Here is a 23748-nt window from a genome sequence, read left to right as displayed (position 1 = left end):
AAGAGGCCATACCTATGCAATTTGATACAATTGAAATCTCACCCACTTCTCCCTCTGAAATTAGGAAAATAATAAACTTGCTTAAAAGCAAAAACTCACATGGAATTGATGGCATTTCCAGCAAAATACTAAAAGCTTGTTCTCAACAGATAAGTAAGATTCTCAGCCACCTGTGTAATAGCTCTCTGGAACAGGGCATTTTCCCTGATAGACTGAAATATGCTATTGTTATACCTTTGCATAAAAAGCGGGATAGATCTGATGTCAACAATTACCATCCAATCTCCCTTCTAACAGCTTTATCCAAAATTTTTGAGAAATTAATGTATTCAAGAGTAGCTTCACATATCTGTAAAAATGAAGTACTAACAAAATGTCAGTTTGGCTTCCAGAAAGGTTTTTCAACAGAAAATGCCGTATATGCTTTCACCAGTCAAATTTTGAATGATCTGAATAACCGAACACCACCCATTGGGATTTTTTGTGATCTCTCAAGGGCTTTTGATTGTGTAAATCATGAAATTCTGCTAGACAAGCTCAAGTATTGTGGCATCAGTGGGACAGTGCACAAATGGTTTAATTTGTACCTAACTGGAAGAGTGCAGAAAGTTGAAATAAGTAGTTTTCGTAACATGCAAAGATCAGCACATTCCTCAAACTGGGGAACTATCAAGAATGGGGTTCCACAAGGGTCAGTCTTGGGTCCTTTGTTGTTCTTATTATATATTAATGACTTGCCATTCTATATTCATGAAGAGGCAAAGTTAGTTCTCTTTGCTGATGATACAAGTATAGTAATCACGCCTGACAAACAAGAATTAACTGATGAAATTGTCAATACTGTCTTTCAGAAAATTACTAAGTGGTTCCTTGTAAACGGACTCTCACTGAATTTTGATAAGACACAGTACATACAGTTCCGTACAGTGAATGGTATGACGCCATTAATAAATATAGACCTTAATCAGAAGCATATAGCTAAGGTAGAATATTCCAAATTTTTAGATGTGTCCATTGATGAGAGATTAAATTGGAAGAAACACATTGATGATCTGCTGAAACGTTTGAGTTCAGCTACTTATGCAATAAGGGTCATTGCAAATTTTGGTGATAAACATCTTAGTAAATTAGCTTACTATGCCTATTTTCACTCATTGATTTCATATGGCATCATATTTTGGGGTAATTCATCACTGAGGAATAAAGTATTTATTGCACAAAAGCGTGTAATCAGAATAATAGCTGGAGTCCACCCAAGATCATCCTGCAGACATTTATTTAAGGATCTAGGGATATTCACAGTAGCTTCTCAGTATATATATTCTCTTATGAAATTTGTTATTAACAACCAAACCCAATTCAAAAGTAATAGCAGTGTGCATAACTACAATACTAGGAGAAAGGATGATCTTCACTATTCAAGATTAAATCTAACTTTGGCACAGAAAGGGGTGAATTATACTGGCACTAAAGTCTTTGGTCACTTACCAAATAGTATCAAAAGTCTGACAGATAACCAACAACTCCTTCTACTCCATAGAGGAATTTTTAGATATAAATTAAGAAAAAAAAAATTAAAAAAATTAAAAAAAGAAAAAAAAAAGTTATATTAACTTAAGTATGTTGTTAAATTAACCTAATTATGTCATGTATTGGAAAATTTGACTCGTTCCACATCATTACGAAATATCGTATTCATGATCCATGGAACTAGTATTAATCTAATCTAATCTAATACAATACAATAAAGGATCCTTCTTTCTATGTATTCGCAATACATTACATTTGACTATGTTAAGGGTCAGTTGCCACTCCCTGCACCAAGTGCCTATCCGCTGCAGATCTTCCTGCATTTTGCTACAATTTTCTAATGCCGCAACTTCTCTCTATACTACAGCATCATCCGCGAAAAGCCGCATGGAACTTCTGACACTATCTACTAGGTCATTTATATATATTGTGAAAAGCAATGGTCCCATAACACTCCCCTGTGGCACGCCAGAGGTTACTTTAACGTCTGTAGACCTCTCCATTGATAACAACATGCTGTGTTCTGTTTGCTAAAAACTCTTCAATCCAGCCACACAGGTGTTCTGATATTCCGTAGGCTCTTACTTTGGTTATCAGGCGACAGTGAGGAACTGTATCGAACGCCTTCTGGAAGTCAAGGAAAATAGCATCTACCTGGGAGCCTGTATCAAATATTTTCTGGGTCTCATGATCAAATAAAGTGAGTTGCGTCTCACACGATCATTGTTTCCGGAATCCATGTTCATTCCTACAGAGTAGATTCTGGGTTTCCAAAAACGACATGATACGCGAGCAAAAAACATGTTCTAAAATTCTACAACAGATCGACGTCAGAGATATAGGTCTATAGTTTTGTGCATCTGCTCGACGACTCTTCTTGAAGACTGGGACTACCTGTGCTCTTTTCCAATCATTTGGAACCTTCCGTTCCTCTAGAGACTTGCGGTACACGGCTGTTAGAAGGGGGGCAAGTTCTTTCGCATACTCTGTGTAGAATCTGTTGAGTGATTCCAGTTGCTTTTCTATTCCTTGGACACTTATTTCAATGTCAGCCATTTTTTCGTTTGTGCGAGGATTTAGAGAAGGAACTGCAGTGCTGTCTTCCTCTGTGACACAGCTTTGGTTAAAGGTGTTCAGTATTTCAGCTTTATGCGTGTCATCCTCTGTTTCAGTGCCATCATCATCCCGGAGTGTCTGGATGTGCTGTTTTGAGCCACTTACTGATTTAACGTAAGACCAGAACTTCCTAGGATTTTCTGTCAAGTCGGTACATAGAATTCTACTTTCGAATTCACTGAACGCTTCACGCATAGCCCTCCTTATGCTAACTTTGACATCTTTTAGCTTCTGTTTGTCTGAGAGGTTTTGGCTGCGTTTACACTTGGAGTGAAGCTCTCTTTGCTTTCGCAGTAGTTTCCTAAATTTGTTGTTGAACCACGGTGGGTTTTTCCCACCCCTCACAGTTTTACTCGGCACGTACCTGTCTAAAACGCATTTTACGGTTGCCTTGAAGTTTTTCCATAAACACTCAACATTGTCAGTGTCGGAACAGAAATTTTTGTTTCGATCTGTTAGGTAGTCTGAAATCTGCCTTCTATTACCCTCGCTAAACAGATAAACCTTCCTCCCTTTTTTTATATTCCTATTAACTTCCATATTCAGGGATGCTGCAACGGCCTTATGATCACCGATTCCCTGTTCTACACTTTCAGAGTCGAAAAGTTCGGGTCTGTTTGCTATCAGTAGGTCCAAGATGTTATCTCCATGAGTCGGTTCTCTGTTTAATTGCTCGAGGTAATTTTTGGGTAATATGGCGACTCCTTGGGTTGCTTCTGTTAGCCAACCATAGCATAGAAACCGTTACTGGAACATCATGCTTCTTTGCAGACTGAATATACATGAAAAATGATGAATGTCTCTATTTTAATATTTGGTTTTTTCGTATTAATACTTTCATATTACGAAAATATGCGTCTTCAGTGATCCACCAGATAAAACAAAGTAGGGATGCTATGCCGATTCTGGCTCGCCTAGTCAAAAGGATTTAATTTGTCATCATTATGAAGTCACTATCCACACCTCTTTTTCAGTGATATCATCAGATGTCAGATGGTGGGAAATTTAAAAATTAATGACGGAAGATGATAGTAAATTTAAAACCTATACATGGCGGATGGAAGTAAATTAAAAAAATGCAATAGGACGCTACCAGAAAATTTTTTACAATCAGTTACAGTGTAGTAAGGCTGTCAATAAAGTATCGACATATTGACATTTTTTCCAAAAAAGTTCAGATATACATCGGCGATATTTTTCCCCTGTTGTATCGATATCAAAAAGGCAATATCAAGTGCCAATATTTTTATTTTATATTTTTTCACAATATTTGGTAAATATTTGAAGATGTTCTTTCGAAGTTGTAGTAGAACACAATTTTACTTTCACTGCTTGAAGAAGTTTTACTACTCTTTGAGCTTCCATCGTGTCCAATCTTTTCTTCTGACTGTATGAAGCAAGTAGACGTGGCACAAAAGAAGAAGTCAGATTGCACTGAGGGTTGGCGGCATGAATGGAATAACAAGATTTCCGATGTGAAGAAATACCACACCAGCTGTCTAAAAAAATAATTTTTAAGTGTGCTGTTTCTTCACATTGACATTCTTCAAAAACATTTGTGAAAATGGTGAAGAAATACAAAACTGGTGTTTGTGGCGGGCAGAGATATGTGAGTGGAAATGCTGGTGTAATTGATGCTCGGTGGTACCAACAGAAACTGCAGTGTTAACTTCCCCATGCAGTGATGCTATGACTGCGAGGTCGTTGCGTTTGCAGAACTGCAAAAACAGGGAAGTCGACATGAAATGCTTTGTACAAATCGATATGTGACGAAAACTAATGAAGGACCCATCAGACTACTTTTATTGAACCACTTACATGTAGTTACCATTCTTAGCAAGGTGGTTATTACCAAGAATGAACATGCATAATTTTCTTTTCAATTCTTGCTGTAAGGCGGATAGGCAGGCTGCTAGCTTGTTAATGTACAGAATATCTAATAAAAAAGTCAGTACTTAAAAATACAGCTCTACAGCCAGCAGTGCATTTACAATGTGCAGCCGAAATTTTTATAGGCACGTATGTTGATAGTTTCTCGATACTTTTTCGATATATCAAGAGCAAATAATGATATTTTTTAAATATTGAGATAGATTCCCGATATTCACTATAAATTTTTTGCCAAACTCTCCATTTCAGAACTATACACAGTAATTTCCCACAGAATCATTTATGGAAAAAAATTCGAAAGCACACACACACACACACACACACACACACACACACACACACACACACACACACACACACACACACAAGCGTCAGAATTCTGCGCTATGTTCGGAACTATTGTCTCTAACAGTATTTCCGATGTCAAAAAATAAATAGGTAAGCACTTAATATTCTCTCTCATCAGAAAATTTCATCTCTTTGCATAGTATATTAGGGATGGAGGAGTTTGTGGAGAAAAATTAGACAAAAGTATTCTATACATAAATTTCCTTATAAAAAGATTGCATTCCAAAGAAAAAGTAATGTCTGTTCCTGCACTTTCAGCTGCCCACTTTCAATGTCAGTCAAACATTACAGTAATTCTGTGCTAGGGTATTAACTTTATCTTGCAGTACAAAACATTTGTCATGTTCTGCTGATAATACTAAATCATCAACCAGAGGGAACTACATGATATTTGGGTGAAATAGCATATTGCCCAGTAGCTGCTGACTGGTATTATGCAAATTGTAGTGACTACCATTACTGTGAATGGTGACCTTCGTTACCCCAATAGTATTCATCATGCATTTGGGGTAATGTTAGCCACCATGATTGGGACAACGGCAGTTCCTGCCAGGGCCAACTTGCATTTTTTTTTCAATATTTACCACCATTTGCCCTCTTTATTTTTGTAATTTCCTTCCAACTACCATTTTTAATTTTTAATATTACCACTATTTTTAAATTTCCTGCCGTCTTGGAGATGTCATACGCTCAAGATCATTGAAGACATCAGTGTTCTTGTGATGGGCATGTTATTACCTTCATGATCATGTGATGTCCATGAAGGTAAAATCAGGTCAGAATCCTCATAGCATTCCTACTACAACATCTCGAAAACTTATGATTTCTAGTACATTTGTTACACTAAAGTATCCAAGAGAGCCCTAGTACAACCATTTTGACCAATGAAATGTTGCAACCCTCCCTGATATAGAAACCAAGAGCCGTGTTTGCCTTAAAGTATGAACAGCTGTAGTAGCATGTATAAAATTATTTCAGTGAATGGAAGGCCCCCCCCCCAGCACCAAAAAAGGCAAAGTCGATTTCATTTGCCACAAAAGTTTTGAACAGATGTACTAGTATGTATGCTTTGACACTTTGTTGCTGAAATCTGCCTTTGTTTACTGCTGACAAGTATAAAAGTTTACTGACATTTCGTCTTCTTTTTTTTTTCATTTCAGGTAGCCGTTCACAGTGATGCAGCAAGTGTAAGTAACAATAGATTGACAGTCACAAAGCAAATCATCCAGTGATATAAACAAAATAGAAACAGAATCCTCAATAAATTAACTTAAAGTCTATGAACGCAGACTTCAACAAAATCTGTGTTATACACAGAGAGACGTTCCGACTACTGTACCAATTTTATGCAAGAATTAGAACATGATTTGGTCTAATCTAAATTAATAATAAAACTGTAAAACTGACATGCTTGTCTGTTTGAACACGCTTCTCCTAAGCTACCAGACGAATTTTCACAGGGCTTCACAGATAACTTCAGCATACCTTGGGGCACTGTACAGACTTTAGCTTACAAAAATCGGATCACAGAAAAAAATATCGTGATTTAAAGTTTTACCAAAAGTTTCTTGTCTGCCCATTTGAACATGTTAGCCTTCAAAATTACTAGACGAATTTTCATGGGATTTTCGAATGTAACTTGAGGACAGCCTGGGACACCATATAGGCTTTATTTCATCACAACCATATAACAAAAAAAAAGATATCCATACATATTATAAAAATGTATGTATGTACATATGTTACACATCATCCAAAACCCAGGATCAATTTCAACCAACCTTGGTAACATATACTTACAGTCTGAATAGAACTGCTATGGAGGTAATAACCACCTACCTATCCAAGGGATGGGGGTGAAAATGAAGTGTAGGCCATAACACGTGAATACTCAGTTTTTATTCATCCAGTATTTGACTTGCATCAGATTCTATACATAAACACACTACAAGCTTTATGAATTTTTTTCTCGCTGACAACCCCTACAAAATGATGAAAGGAAAACAGTGTATCGCTTAATACAGATTCACTGCTCATTTTTGCATCAGGCATGGCATTTCAATTTATTGTTTCTTTCCTACAACTGTAGGCCTATTCGTAACACTTCTTGCAGACAGTGTTCACATATACCACTGAAGGTACCTCCAAAATCATATCACTGTGCGACTCGTAGTTCAAGATATATAATGTCATATTACTAAACCAATGAACCAATTTCGATGAGATTTGGTAAGGAGACAGTTTGAACCCTGAGTAGGCTGCTTTAGACAGTGTGTAATACAAGTTAGTTATTGATTTAGAAAATATAATGCGAATTAGGGAATTATATTTACTCTTTGAAATAGCTATTTACTCTTTCACTTTTGAAATTTGTCATATCTGCGAAAATAGTTCTATAAGTTCGTATGTACTATGTGATATGATTCAAAGTAAAGTATGCAATGCTTATACAATATTGAGTGTGTTTGATCCATACTTCCACACTATTTCTTGCATAATGTACACATTGTATAATGTATAGCCACTTCAATAGCAAGATGCATAGATGCGGATGCGCCCAGCTGTCCATGCTCCTCTGCACGCACTCCTTGGCAGCACCATTGCGCATGCCGATGCGGTGTGTGATGGGACAGCTTGGGATGGAGAGCAGAGCAGAGAACACATCAGGGGATATGCTTAGCCTTGAAGTATGCTACAAGCTGGGATATGCAGATGATTAGCATTTTAGAGAAACTGCACAAAGTAGATAGGAGTAACACAACAAACATTCCTTGTATAAGGGAAGATTATGCAGCTATTTTTCCTACTGTACTGTATATACTCAACAAGTAAACTTCCTTTATTTTCTGTCCTTCCTGGTGTTGTAATTTTATTGGTGTTAAATGGACTGGATAGTATGTTGAAAGGAGGCTATGAGATCATCAACAAAAGTTAATCATTGGTAATGATTGTAGTTGAGTTAAACCAGATGATGCAGGGGGAATTAGGTTAGAAAATAAACTAAATGTAGAAATGAGTTTTGTTATTTGAGAAGGGAAGTAACTTGCAGTAGGAGAAGTAAGTAGGACATAAATTGCAGACTGGCAATACCAAGAAAACCTTATCTGAAACAGTTAGATTGGATAAGTAGTAAAGAGGTATTGAATGGCTTCGGTGAGGAAAGAAATTTATGGCCCATCTTCACTAAAATAAGGGGTTGGTTGACAGAACACATCAATGGACGGCTGGAAGAATGTGATATGTCGCATTTCATGACTTTATAGGAAGTGTGTGTGTTCCATGTTTTCGTGGACAGAACTCTGGGGAGTGCTGCAGTGGTGACATGGCAGTACATGTTATTCCTCTGCACTCTTGTGGATGATGTCACTTATAGGAAGGGCTAAAGAATCATGCCATGACACAAAACCATTTCAGAATTAGACATGTGCTATTACGAATGTGCTGTACAGAATTAAACAATACACACTAACTAAGATATGTGACACAGCATACATTAAAACAGAACATACGGGAATGGTTTGAAAAGTTCTCAGAACGGAAGAGGAAAAAAGTACTGACATCACTGAAACCCTTTTTTATTTTTCAATGTAGTCTTGGGCCAACGATGTTCCAGTGCCTTGATCCCATCTCGAAAATGAGTTTCCTCCAGTCCTGCAAAAAGTTGTCAACTCTGGCTATCAGTTCTTCGTTTGAAGTGAATCTTCGTCCACCAAGAGAAATTCTCAGTTTTTGGATGAGCTGGAAGTCTGACGTAGCCACATCAGGTGAATAAGGTGGGTGTGGCAACAATTCATACCTTAGTTTGTGTAATTTTGCCATGGCAAAAGCACATGTGTGCGGGTGCGCATCAAGAGTCGCGGCACCCATCTTGCAGATAATTTTTGCATTTCTAATTCTTCACTTAAAATGTGATATGCCCTTTCAGATGACATCTGGCAAGAATGAGCAATTTCATGCAATTTCAATTGGCAATCCTCCATGACCATTTTGTGCACTTTTGCAATGATTTCTGGAGTAGTGACACATCTTGGCTGACCACTGCACAGATCATCATCTGAGCTATCCCAACCATATTTAAATTCATTTTTCCACTTGGCAACATTTGAATAGGAATTAGCAGAGTCCTCCAGTGTATTCTGGAAATTGGCATGTATGTCCTTTACTTTCATACCTTTCTTTACAAAGTACTTAACACTGCTCGAATCTCGATTTTTTCCATCTTCACAAATCACTATGCGGGAACAACAGAGCCATGTCACTGCCACAGCTCTCTTCAGAGAGCACTGATGTTACACTTGTTTACAGAAAACAGTCCAACGAATATCATGTGAACAACTCGTTGCGCTAGTGCTGACATCTCATGGTGATTCCAAGAACTTTTCAAACCACCCTTGTACAACAGAATAAAATTCTTGTGAATTTGGTGGTGTTCTTGTTTGTCCATCAACTGAGTAATGTTCAACACAGATAATTACATCAAACTTGCTGTTGCCTTTAACAAAACAGGCCTTTCATCTAATTTCTGCACATTGAAATGTAACACATAGCAGATTCATTCGGAGGGCAGGTTTTGGTAGAAGTCAGATGTTCTTGTTTATTCATGAACTGAATCATATCTATCAGATCCACATTTTTCTTGTTACTGATCAGAAGCTACATGTGGTACAAGGCAGCAACTGATCAGGGTCAAGTAACCCGTAAGTAAGTGGAAATACTGGACAACAATTCCTCGGTCTCAGAATATTGTGTTTTATCCTTGCATAGAGTGAGACAGGGTGATCTTGGGGTATTTTGAGCCAGTATCCACTGACAGTCCTTGAAGTCATTTTGGCTTATTTCTGTCACAGAGGACGGTTTTTTCATCCAAGATTTGGCAATGACATGTGCCCAATCTTCAGGAGCTATAGGTTTAAATAATTTTTTATGACATTCAATGAGGACGAAGGTCCAGTCACATGGTAAGAAGCTATGGCCAGAGACCATAATTTTCTGATTTCTAGAAATCAAATACATATGTAAGGACACACTGCACCAATTTTTGTTCTGACCAACACAACAGTCTGGCCAAATTATCAACTTCCCTTCTTCACCATGGGTTAGCTTCTGAAAATTTATTACAATATGTTTTAATATACATCATGCAATTTCTTTAGAGTCCCTTTTGGCAACCGATTAATGCCATAAATACATAGAAGCAAGCCAAATATTCAAGTTGTGAACAGCAAAGTTGTAACATGTGTATTATCTTTGGTAGTACATAGTTGAACGCATAAGAGAAGGGTAGTAAAGTACACTCATGTTCAGAAAAAAACAGAATACCTCGAATGACTAGAGACAGGACATTCATATTTGCAGGACATGTACATTAGTAATCTCTGCAAAAATGATTAGCATTTCAATCACATTGGCCTGTGATATCACGGTGCAACACCACCTACCGGTGAAATGTGCCTGTGGGTCTCGTTGTCACTATAAACCAAAGTTAATGGACCAGTGTGACTTGAGAAAATGTGCAGGATACCTTGCAGACATATGCCTGAGCTGTACCATCAAATCAATGAGTCTGAAAGAGGGAAAATTATTGGCATGAGAAAATGTGACGCAGCCATCTGGGAAATAACTGCTCGTCTGAGATGAAGTGTTTCAGCAGTGCAACAGGTGTGTCTAGAATGGTTGACCGATGGTCATAGAACACAATGAAATGGGTCAGGTTGCACCACCCAGACCACCCCAAGAAGATCGACATCCCAACCACATGGCATTGTATGACGGACATGCGTCCTCCTCAGCTCTGCCACACAGTTGAACAGTGTAACACATCGTACATGATCAGCAGTGACAGTCTGCCATCATTTATTACAGCATGGGTTACATGCATGTCATCCACTTCTCCACCTACCTTTTACAAACGTGCAGAAACATGCTAGATGGCAATGGTGTATGTAACGACGTCACTGGGGACAGGAATGGGATCAGATAGTATTTTCAAACAAATCCAGATCCTGTTAGTGTCAAAATGATAGCAGCATTTCGTTTCACCACAGACAGGGTTTGTGGCATCATAGTGACCACATTCCCACAAGACATACAGCGCCAACTCTAGGCCTAATGGTGTGGGGTGCTATTGGTTACAACCTCAAATCACAGTTAGTGTTTGTCCAGGGCACTGTGACCAGTGTGACCTACATGAATGACATCGTGCAACCTGTAGCCATATCCTTTCTGCACAATATCCCAGACGCCATTTTTCAACAAGACTGTGCACGGCAACATGTTGCTGAATGAACATGTGCCGTCTTGGTGTCACAGGATGTCAGCCTTTTGTCCTGGCCCGCCAGATCACCAGACTTGTCGCCAGTCAGAAATGTGTGGAATATGGTAAAACAACAAGTGCAGTGCTGTGGCCCGGTGCCAACCACCACAGATAAACTTTGGAACCAGGTGAATGCAGCATGGATGGCCAAACCACAGGGCACCATTTGCGCCTTATACACATCGATGCCATTACACATGGAACAACTTATGAGGAGCCATGGCTGACCCATTGGCATCTGCTGTTTTACTGTGTTGTATTTCATTTTATTTCTGTTTCCTTGCCTTTTGTGATACATAGCCTATGTAACTATTGCAATGACGATCTTTATTAAATACATGAGCAAATGAGACAATTTCAATTATGAACAACATTTAAATGAATTTTACCTGTACATAGGTCCTCACCCCATAGTGGCCAATATGAAGGCATCCTGCACTCCCCATAACCCACTCTAGGAATTGGCCAACTTACAGACTTACAGTTAGCACACTGTAGAGGCAGACTAAGGCCCGACTATACCGAAGTCACAAAAGTCATCTGATAGCGATATGCACACATACAGATGGCAGTAGCACCACATACACAAGATATAAAAGGGCAATGCGATGGCGGAGCTGTCATTTTACTCATATGAGTCGTGAAAAGGTTTCTGAAGTGATTATGGCCGCACCATGGGAATCAACAGATTTTTAATGCAGAATGGTAGTTGAAGCTAGACATAGGGTCATTCCATTTCATAAATTGTTAGGGAATTCAATATTCCAAGATTCACAGCGTCAAGAGTGTGCCGAGAATACCATATTTCAGGCATTACCGTGGTAACTGACAAGCAACACTGCATGAAATAACTGCAGAAATCTATGTGTGATGTACAAAAAACTTATCCGTTAGACAGTCCAGCCAGATTTGGTGTTAATGGACTATGACGACACATGACCGACGCAAATGACTTTGCCAACAGCACATCACCTGCAGGATCTCTCCTGGGCTCGTGACCATATCGGTTGGACCCCAAACAACTGGGAAACTCTGACATGGTTAGGTGAGTCCCAATTTCAGTTAATAAGAGCTGATGCTAGGATTCGAGTGTGGTGCACAACCTATTAAGCCATGGACCCAAGTTGTCAACAAGGCACTGTGGGAGGTGGCGGTAGCACTGAAATGATGGGGGCTGTGTTTACATGGAACGGACTAGGTCCTCGGTTATGTTCGGCAACTTGGAGACCATTTGCAGCCATTCATGGACTTCACGTTCCCAAACAACGATGGAATTTTTAAGGATGACAATGTGACATGTCACCGGGCTACAGTTGCTTGTGATTGGTTTGAAGCACATTCTGGACAGTTCAAGTGAATGATTTGGCCACCCAGATTCCCCAACAGGAATCCCATTGAACATTTATGGGACATAATCATGAGGTTAGTTCGTGCAGCAGCAACACTTTCGCAATTATGGATTGCTATAGAGGTAGCATAGCTCAATATTTCTACAGGGGGCTTCCACTGACTTATTGAGTCCATGCCACTTAGAGCTCCTGCATTAAACCAGGCAAAAGGAAGCCCAACACGATTTTGGGAGGTATCCCATGACTTGTCATCTCATTGTATACAGTACACAGGTAAATGTGGATTTAGATTGCAGCATTTGTACAGAATTAGAGATGTTCTTTCAGAATAGACTTGTTTGGAGAACTTCATCGAACCAGCCTTCATACGTAAGACCGTAACAACAATAGTATTGCTCTTCCCACAGGTGGTGAATCACCATCAGTGGTCCAGCAGCTTCAGAGCCACCTCTGGTGTCACTGATGGATCAAAGACGGTGGTGAAGCGGCAGGCAGACAGCATTGGGACAGATGGTGGAATGATTGGTGGTGCTGCTGAGGCAGCCAAAGGTGGAATTGACGCCGCCAAGACCGCCATACAGACACCCATTGAGATGGCCAAGACGGGTGCCGCAGGTGGCATCCAGGCTGCCGAGAAAGTTCAGGGCTGATGCCTGCTGGAGAGCAGAAAACATTCTACTGGTAAATATTGATTGTCTGTAACGGGAAGACTCTTCACTGGTGGCTTACGGGAATGCTAAATGGCACATCAGTGTCACCAATGGAGGAGCAGTGCAATGTGAGTGGAGGTGACACCTATATCTGCATTTGTTCACAATGTCCTGACTGAATTCACAGCAGGGTACGATGAGCTGAGGAAGCAAGCTCTGCCCACTGATGTCCAATACATTGACTGTCTCAGTGAGAAGGGGGATGTGGGTGCAACAAATTGTACATTTCTCACACAGTGCAGAACTACACATGTGCCTACTGCTGCAGCATAGCTGTTACAACGTAATGACTAGCGTACGCACAAATGCTGTCTCTTAAGATTGTTAGTATTGGCAGCAACCAGACATAAAACACTAGTGGCCCAAAGTTGACCAACTTCTGATGATTCAGAACTAGGGAGACTTGGTCAGGATGTTGTGAACAAATAGTACACCTAATTCTGTAATAGCCAGCTGAGAAGAATACCTGTGAGGGGTAAAGCAGGGGGCTGGGAGATATGCGTACCGCTTACTCCCCTCCACCCTGCTGCTGTCCATCATTGGTGTTATTGGCTGTTCAAAAAATATTTCCTCACTAGTAACGTTCATTGGCAGTCATATTGTGTTTCATTGCATGTCATTTATGGTCTCCAGTTTCTTTTTTTTTTATGTACATCACTAGTGAGAAAGAGACAAATCCTAGTGAGATATGCATGCAGACATGACATCCAAATTGCATCAGTAAACAGGTAAGGAAAACCTACAATTGGCAGTGGTTTAGCTGAATAAATCGAAGTGTTGATTATGACAAAAAACTCATTTAGTAGTTGCATACACAGTAACACAATTAATAAAGTATTTATACAGCAGCTGTTGATACTATTTACACACAAATAGAGAATCTGACTGATTATTTTGGAAGTATCGGTAAAATGTCATGTGACTAGGGCCTCCCCCCCGTTCGCCGGGTGCAAGTCTTTCGATTTGACGCCACTTCGGCGACTTGCGAGTCGATGAAATGATGATGATTAGGAAAACACAACACCCAGTCCCTGAGCAGAGAAAATCTCCGACCCAGCCGGGAATCGAACCCGGGCATTAGGATTGGCATTCTGTCGCGCTGACCACTCAGCTACAGGGGGCAGACATTGGTAAAATGAATAGGTGATATAAATTAATATGTTTATGAGAGGCAGTCAAATGAGAACTGAATACTGGCCACAAGAGGATCATGGAATGGTTCCATTCAAATTAATCACCACTTCCGTTAAGACATTTATCCCACTGGGAGACGAGATGATCAATTTCTGTTTCATAGAACATGGTTAGCAACAGATGGATCCACAACAACATCCACTATTGGACTTCTTCATCTGACTGAAATTGGAAATTCATGGTAAGGACTATGAGACCAAACTGCTGAGGCCATCAGTCCTTAGGCTAACACACTACTTAATCTAACTTAAACTAACTTGAGCCGAGGGAGGACTCAAACCTCCGCCGGAACTGTGCGAACCATGACAAGACGCCTAAGACCGCATGGCTACCCCATGCAGCATCTGACTGGAACAGACATCTTCAAGTCGCCAACGGTGTGAAAATCACATTGTGAAAGATATGGACTGTACAGAGGATGTTCCAGTGTTTCCAAACCAAATCACTGAAGAGTAGCCTTTCCAATTGACAATGTCAGGGCAGACATTATTGTGCATCAGGATGATTCTGTCCAACAGAATTCTGACAGCCCAAGGGTAAACAACAAAGCTAACAGTGAAAACATCCCACATCTCTTCTGCCAAAGAAATCCAAAGCTGTTCACAAAAGTTCTGTTAAGGTCATGATGACCTTCTTCTTTGACTGCAAAAGCATGGAACCACAGTCAATGTGCTGTGCTATGAAGACACTTTGCAGAACTGTGACACACCCTAAAAACAAATGCCAAGGAATTCTGTCAGACAAAATAATCCTGTCGCATGATAACACGAGCACCCAGTCTGCCGATCAGATGAAGGCTATGTTTCAGTGATTTGGTTTGGAAATACTGCTATGTCCTCTATACAGTCCAGATCTTTCACCATATAATTTTCACATTTTTGGTGACCTGAAGAAAAATGCATTTGAACTTTGATTTTAGTCAATCAAGGAAGTACAAGGATGGGTGCAGTTGTGGATATGTTAGCAGCTGACCATATTCTAGAAAACAGGCATTGATCATCTCATCTGCCAGTGGGATAAAAGTCTTAATGTATGTGGTGATTACTTTTGAATAGAACCATTTTATGATCAAGTTGTGGCGGGTGTTCGATTTTCATTTGACTGCCCCTCATACATTGCTCAGAACTGTACAAGCCACTCACAGTTATGTCCTATAATTACATTTCTGAAAATGTTTTTAGAAAAGTGTGCACTATTCTGTCTAGGGCATGCCACCAGCTCACAGCAACATTCCTGTTGTGTGCATTCTTATGAGCTACAGGCACTAATCCACACTTTTGCAAACCACTCTGAAGTGCATGGCAGAGGATACCAGTACTTCCAAATGTACCATGTGTTAAGAGTTTCTTCCATATCTGCATCCACATTTGGAAACCATTGTGAAGTGCATGACACAGGGTGCTTTCCATTGTACCAGGTACTAGGGCTGCCTACCACTCCATTCACATATAACCACAAGAAGAATGATTGTTTAAATGCCTCTGTCCTACACATAGTTCAATCTTATCTACAAGGTCCCTAGGGGAGTAATATGTAGGGTTGTAGGATATTTCTAGATTCATCACTTAAAGTAGCTCTTGAAACTCTGTAAGTATACTTTTGTGGGATACTTTATGTCTATCTTCAACTGCAGTTCAGGTTTTTCAACATTTCTATGATGCCCTGCCATGAGCCAGACAAATCAGTGACAATTTGGCTGCCTTCTTTGTATACATTCAATAGCCACTGTTAATGCTATTTCGTAAGGGTTCTACACACCTGAGACAGATTCTAGGATGTCACATATGTGTTTTGTACACAATCCCTACTATTCTACCAATCAGTCAAAGCCTCCCACCTGATTTACCGATGACTTAGCCCATTGATCATTCCATTTTATATCCCTACAAATTGTTACACAATGGTATTTGTATGAATTAAGTGATTCCAATTGTGATTCATTGCTATTGTAGTCATAGGATACACATTTTCAAATGTTTTTAAGCAAACTGGCAATATTTGAACCACTTTAAAATATTGCCAGGATCTGATTGATTATCTAAGTAGTTTCCACAGGCAATAGGCCTAGTTCATTATAGAGAGACACACCATATGCGAGAAGTCTAAAGTTAAAACATTGTCTACAAGGTCATTAATATAGAACAGCAACAGCAAGGTTTTCAAAACAGTTATATACGCCTACCTGAAGTTACGTCTTCATCTGTCAATGATTCTCCATCAAGGATGACCAAGAATTCCTCAGTCCAGGAATAAATTTCATTCGTTCTTTTAAAAAAAAGCATAAGTATGGAACTGATTGAATGCTTTTTGGAAATCAAGAAATACTGCATCTACCTGGCTACCGCACTTTGACCTATATGTTTCAAGATGTCATGTGAGTGAAGTGTGAGTTAAGTATCACATGAAATGTTTTTGGAATCCATGCTGGTTGGCACAGAAGTCATCCTGTTCAAGATACATCATTACATTTGAGCTCAGAATACAGTCTAAGAATCTAAAACCAATGGATGTCAAGGATATTGGATGTTATCTTTTTAGATTACTTCTGTTACCACCCACTGGATAAAGCATTTCGTTCGAGGTGTGTACTATGGTTGAAAGAGGTGCTAACTCAAATGCAAATTTGGTGAATAAATTGACAGGGATTGCACTGGGTTCTGGAGTTAGACATTAGCGACTGCAGTTCCTCGGTACTGCTGACACCTGTATCTATTTCACTGATCCTTGCAGTGTTGTGAGAATCAAACTGGCTTTTCTTTCATAAAGAAACATTTGGAAACAGGGTTCAGCATTTCTGCTTTACTGCCCTCAATTTCAGTTTCTGTTTTGTCCATGAGTGTCTGGACACTAACCTTTGTGCCTCTAACAACATATGATCTCTATATGACTAAAATTCCTTTGAGTTTTATGAGAGATCTTTCAATAACATTCTGTTACAGTTGTAATTGAAAATTTCATATATTACCCTCATAATAGCCAAAGAAGTTTCGTTCAGCATATTCCAATCTATAGCTCCATTATGAAGTAGTTCCTGTTCCTTTAGAAGGTACTTTATTGTGACTGTAGGGCATATATCATAGAAGGTCCCTCCCATTGTGAACTCTTCTAAGTACCAGTACACATCTATCATGTTCATGGTTAACTACTCTTTTAAACTTGATCCATAGTTCCTCTACAGTCTACCATCCAGAATAAATGTTTCAGGTTTCTCATGGAGATATGACACTACTACCTCTTTGTCTAGCTTGCTGAACATACAAAATTTTCTTCTTGGTTTAGTTCCCCTTTGTATTTCATTAATTTTTGTTGCTACAACTGTCTCATGATCACTAATAAAGTTTCTATGTGGACATCCTCAAAGATTCAGGTGTGTTTGTTGCTGCTAGATCCATCATAATTCCATCATGAGTGGGCTTCCAAACTATCTGTTCTAGGTACTTTTAAGACTAGATATTTATTAAAGTTTCACAGGATGTACTGTCATGCCCACCACTTACAAATATGTAATTATCTGAATTGATTGTTGGGTGATTTAAGTTCCCTCTGAAGATGATAGTATGACTGCGGGACTTATGTACTAGCAAATTGAAGTTTTCCCAAAGTTTCTGGTTACAAATGGTGGTGAGCTTGGTAGGCAATAGAAAGATCCAATTAAAGTTTATCCCCATGCTTAATACTGTGTCTTGCCCTAACACTGTGACATTTGCTCTCAATTTCTACCTTGGTGGATCTGAGTTTCTTGTTTACCATGACAAATACACCACCATTTCACATTAGTCTATTCTTTTAATATACACTTAAATTTTCCACAAAAACTCACTGTTATCAATTTTTGGCTAACCATCTTTCTAAACCTAGTATTATGTGAGCTCCACTGCCTCTTAGGAGCACATAAAGCTATGGCACTCTGTTGTGAATGCTTTGACAGTTAACCTCTATCATTTTAATACTCCACCCAAAGGGGTGTTTGTTTGGATTTTACACTAATGTTTCCCAGTCTCCTATAGTCATAGTTATCGGCACTAAAGGAGAGTTGCTTAATCCAAAAAGCCGTAGTGTGTACACACACACAGTCACCAATCTGGGTAGAAGCCGCTGAAGTGAAATGTGCACCTGGGATATTTTGAATGATGTAAGTCTAGAAAGTCACAGCCTAGCTTGTCACAGAACCTTTGAAGTCTCTGATTCAAGCTTTCCACTCAACTAAGAACCAGCAGGCCAGGATCAGTTCTGAGGACAGAGCTGCAGAGTGTGAGTTTTGTCAAATCTTCATGAACAAGGCTGGTCTTCAGAAAGTGCTCTGCCAGTTGCTGGAATGATCCAAATATTACCTCAGAGCCCTGATGACAGATACCATTTATTCCAATGTACACCACAATTTGTCTCTTTGGCTGCTGGAACAATCTCTTAAACTTGTTGAATCAGGCCCCCACGCATAGACACTAAGTGCATCTGCATTTCTACTCCTTAATGCCATTTCCCTAAGGAGTAGTAGTATTCAAAATTTCTTTGAACTGCTTGTAGTGTGTTTAAAATTAGTTGTGACTTTTGATGTTTGGCTCGCTGGAGGGTATGTGATGCCAGTGACCGGGTAACACCAATGGCGAGCCGGCTTTCCCTACTTCACTGCCGGGTGTTTGGTTGGTAAAGAGCCACTGTTGCAACACCATGGATAAACAGTACCACATTGTGTCAAGCATTAGATGCAAATCTGCATTCATCAGCTATCATTGTATTTTTGGCACTGAAGTGTTTTGCGGTATCAGGTATTGTGAACAAGTGTTTTGTGTTGATGTTGCATTAATAACAACAGTGCAGCATATCTGAACATGAGATTCACATTAAAATTTGTCATCCAAGAACACATTCACTGGCTGTGGAGGTAAACATTCCTCTGAATTCAACAACAGTAATGGACAATGCTCATACCACTCTCCAACAATGCAGTGGAGGAAAGTGGATATTTTGCTCCAGGTAGAAAGAAACGTTCCATTGGATGAAGTTCAACATAGCATGCATAAGGCAGAGTTAATGGAACTTGTAGTGTTGTACAAGCCAAACACCCATGTCACCAGGTCAACAAACTAGCTAATGCTAAAGGAAATAATTTCATCAGCCTTCCTCTTTATCATGCTCATTTAAATCCAACTGAGAATCTGTGGGTCTAGATGAAAAGTAATGTGGCAAAAAACACTAAGAAATGTACGTTCAGTGAGGTTGAAATGCTGACAAAAGAAGCTGTTGCAAATTTTACACCACATGACTGCTGTCAAGTTGTTAGCCACACCAAGAAGCTAGTTGAGGAGAGGGTTCATGAAGGACTGTGACAAGTATTGAGTAATGCCTAACTTTTCTTATTGCCATGTTAAAATCTGCTTATTTTGCCAAAACACAACAGAGTGTCACTAACATTATAATGCAGTTGAAAAAGAAATTATGATAGAATACTGAAACAGTATAATATTAAACAAGCAACTAAGGGCAGAACAGGTAAATAGTTTATGAAAAACCCCATTCTCAGTATAAAAATCAATGTATAATTTCTTCACTTATATAGCTGCAAAACCCACAACAATTCTCATTTCACCAGCTATCAATGGTTCATAAAAATTACATTATTTCAATGAAAAAAAATGCAGTTACTTGAATACCATGGTAGATATGGAATTTTAAATATTAAACTATGGAAAATCCAGGATGGAATGTAACAATACCAGAGAAGGAAAGTTGCTACTCACCATATAGTGGAGATGTTGAGTCGTGATAGGCACAACAAAAAGAGTCACACAATTAAAGCTTTCGGCCATTAGGGCCTTTGTCAGCAGTAGGCACACATACACACACGCAAACACACACACACTCACATAAACGTAACTTACACAAACGTCTGCAGTCTCAAAGACCTGAGACCACACTGCAAACAGCACCGCCAGTGCATGATGGGAGTGGCAACTGGGTGGGGGGTAAGGAGGAGGCTGGCATGGGGAGAGGAAGGGATAGTATGGTGGGAGTGGCAGATAGTCAAGTGTTGCAGTTAAGACGGAGGGCAGGAGAGAAGGTGCAGAGGGGGGAGGGGGTAAGTAGCGGACAGGAGAGAAATAAAAGAAATTAAAAGACTGGGTGTGGCGGTGAAATGACAGCTGTGTAGTGCTGGAATGGGAACAGGGAGGGGGCTGGATGGGTGAGGACAGTGACTAACAAAGGTTGAGGCCAGGAGGGTTACGGGAACGAAGGATGTATTGCAGGGAAAGTTCTTACCTGCGCAATTCAGAAAAGCTGGTGTTGGTGGGAAGGATTCATATGGCACAGACTGTGAAGCACTCATCAAGATGAGGGATATCATGTTTGGCAGTGTGTTCAGCAACAGGGTGGTCTGCTTGTTTCTTGGCCACAGTTTGTCGGTGGCCGTTCATGCAGACAGACAGCTTGTTGGTTGTCATGCCTACATAGAATGCAGCACAGAGGTTGCAGCTTAGCTTGTAAATCACATGACTGGTTTCACAGGCAGCCCTACCTTTGATGGGATAGGTGTTGTTAGTGACTGGACTGGAGTAGGTGGTGGTAGGAGGATGTATGGGACAGGTCTTGCATCTAGGTCTATTACAGGGGTATGAGCCATGAGGTAAGGGATTGGGAGCAGGGGTTGTGTAAGGATGGATGAGTATATTGGTGGATGGCGGAATACCACAGTAGGAGGGGTGGGAGGATAGTAGGCAGGACATTTTTCATTTCAGGGCACGACGAGAAGTAATCAAAACCCTGGTGGAGAAAGTAATTCAGTTGCTCCAGTCCCGCATGGTACTGAGTTACAAGGGGAATGCTCCTCTGTGGCCGGACTGTGGGACTTTGGGAGGTGGTGGGAGACAAGAAAGATAAGGCACAGGAGATTCATTTTTGTACAAGGATGGGAGGATAATTATGGTCAGTGAAGGTTTCCGTGAGACCCTCGGTATATTTTGAGAGGAACTGCTCATCACTGCAAATGCGACAATCACGGGTGGCTAGGCTGTACAGAAGGGACTTCTTAGTATGGAATGGGTGGCAGCTGTCGAAGTGGAGGTATTGCTGGTGGTTAGTAGGTTTGATATGGCCGGAAGTACTGATGTAGCCATCTCTGAGGTGAAAGTTAACATCTAGTAAGGTGGCTTGTTGGGTTGAGTAGGACCAGGTGAAGGAAATGGGGGAGAAGTTGTTGAGGTTCTGGAGGAATGTGAATAAGGTGTCCTCACCTTCAATTCAGATAGCAAAGATGTCATCAATGAATGTGAACCAGGTGAGGGGTTTAGGATTCTGGGTTTTTAGGAAGGATTCCTCTAGATGGCCCATGAATAGGTTAGAATAGGATGGTGCCATGCGGGTTCCAATAGCCGTACCGCAGATTTGTTTGTAGGTAATGCCTTCAGAGGAGAAGTAATTGTGGGTGAGGATATAGTTGGTCATGGAGACTGGGAAGGAGGTTGTTGGTTTGGAATCCATAGGGTGTCTGGAAAGGTAGTGTTCGACAGCAGTAAGGTCCTGGGCATTAGGAATGTTAGTGTACAGGGAGGTGGCATCAATAGTGATGAGCAGGGCACCATGTAGTAAAGGGACAGGAACTGTGGAGAGTCGGTCGAGGAAATGGTTGGTATCTTTTATATAGGAGGATAGGTTCCAGGTAATAGGTTGAAGATGTTGGTCTAAGAGAGCAGAGATTCTCTCAGTGGGGGCACAGTAACCAGCCACAATGGGGCATCCTGGGTTTATGGACTTTTTGGAAGCATGTAGAAGGTGGGAGTGTGGGGAGTGGCAGGTGTAAGTAGAGAGATGGACTCTGGGGAGAGGTTCTGGGATGGGCCTAAGGATTTGAGTAGTGACTGGAGAAATTCTGGAAAGTTAACAAGGGGTGGTTTGGAGGCAGTGGGGGTGGATCACAGTTGGATGGAGGAGAGAACTGAGTTAGGCAAGGTTCAATATTGGTCTTTGGTTGAGTCTGATTGGTTGGGTTGGTAGCGAAAAAGTGTTTCCACTGTAGGGACCGGGAGAAGGAGAGAAGGTCTTTAACCAGTCCTGCATGTTTGAATTTGAGAGTGGGGCAAAAGGTGAGGCCTTTGGAAAGGACTGATATTTCTGTGGACCTAAGGCTTCGGGAGGAAAGGTTCGTAACTGTGTTGTGGGTCTGTTTAGGTTCTGGGTTCTGTGTGGTGGTGGGAGGGAGTTTTGGAGGGTGTGGTAATTGTAGTAGGTCTGCGGGACAGGGTTTGTCAGCCATGAGGGGGTGTGGAGGAGGTTTGGAGGTGGTTGTGGTTGTAGAAGGGGTGGACTGTGGTACACCAAGGCGGGAGTAGGAAGTGAGTAGGATGGGGAGCTTTTTGAGGTGGTGTTGTGCATGGTGCTCAAGTTCCTGCAGGGCAAGAGTTTCAATGTGTGTTATGGATTCCAGGAATTTGGGATTGCATAGTAGGAGGATTTTGCGGATGGAGAGAAGGTACTGCAAGGAGGATTGGGCTTGATTGATACAGTTTTGCAGAACTACATTGGTGAGGGCTAAGGGTTGGCGGAATCTGAACACGTGGAGGTCACTGTGGAAGGAAGGGTGGCAACCAGAGATGGGTAATTTGATGGTAAGGCCATTAGGGGGGATTTAATGAGCCAAGCAACAACACAGGAACAGTATGTGGGACTGGTATCTGGCTAGGGATAAGGAAACTTTTCTGTATTGATGCAGGTGGAAGGAGCAAGGCTCCACGGTGGTGCAAAAAATTACGTATTAAAGTAGAATTACAACCGAAAAATTACACAAAAATACGCCCAAATACGTGTGAAAAGTACGAAAAGCACGAAATGGACACACAAGGGAGGGGGGGGGGGGGGGGGACACGAGATGTAATCTGAGGAAGATGACGATAATGGAATGTGAAAACTCACTAAAATTTGCAAGAAGTCACAAGGATCAAAGTAGAGAATAACTAATCAATGATAAACATATATTACTGTGGGTAGCAGGTTTAAGGGTGGATAAGCATAAGGGAGACAGCAGATGTGACTGGACAAGGAGGATTTAGTGGGTGCGAACAGGCATAGATGTAAGATCGTGTGGCACCGGAAAAGTGTGGGAAATAACATGCAAAAATCTGGGAACTGAAACAGGGAGCATGATCAGTTTGAAGGTATATGCTTCATTATATCAGCGGGAGTAATGTGGGACCTAAGATGCTGCACTAGCAATCAGCGTGGTCTTGAGGCCATCTGTTGCACATGGTCGAGACAGTTGATACAGTGTGGCAGTGCGGTTTGTATGGCAACAAGAGAAACACAGGAA

At 40.6% G+C, this 23748-nt stretch overlaps 1 protein-coding gene across 1 annotated transcript in view; it reads left to right on the top strand.

The window, feature by feature from the left end:
* LOC124711912 overlaps positions 1-23748 on the top strand; it is a 40477-nt gene that overhangs the window by 8121 nt on the left and 8608 nt on the right. Inside the window, exons 2-3 of the mRNA XM_047242167.1 lie at positions 6045-6071; positions 12954-13227. Coding sequence (XP_047098123.1) covers positions 6045-6071; positions 12954-13196 — 270 coding nt within the window. The 3' untranslated portion in view covers positions 13197-13227. The remainder of the gene's footprint in view (positions 1-6044; positions 6072-12953; positions 13228-23748) is intronic.

Source organism: Schistocerca piceifrons, chromosome 8 (genome assembly GCF_021461385.2).
Source record: "Schistocerca piceifrons isolate TAMUIC-IGC-003096 chromosome 8, iqSchPice1.1, whole genome shotgun sequence".
Lineage (NCBI taxonomy): Eukaryota > Metazoa > Arthropoda > Insecta > Orthoptera > Acrididae > Schistocerca > Schistocerca piceifrons.
The sequence above is the reverse complement of the archived record's forward strand: the minus strand, read 5'-3'. Positions and strand labels throughout refer to the sequence as shown.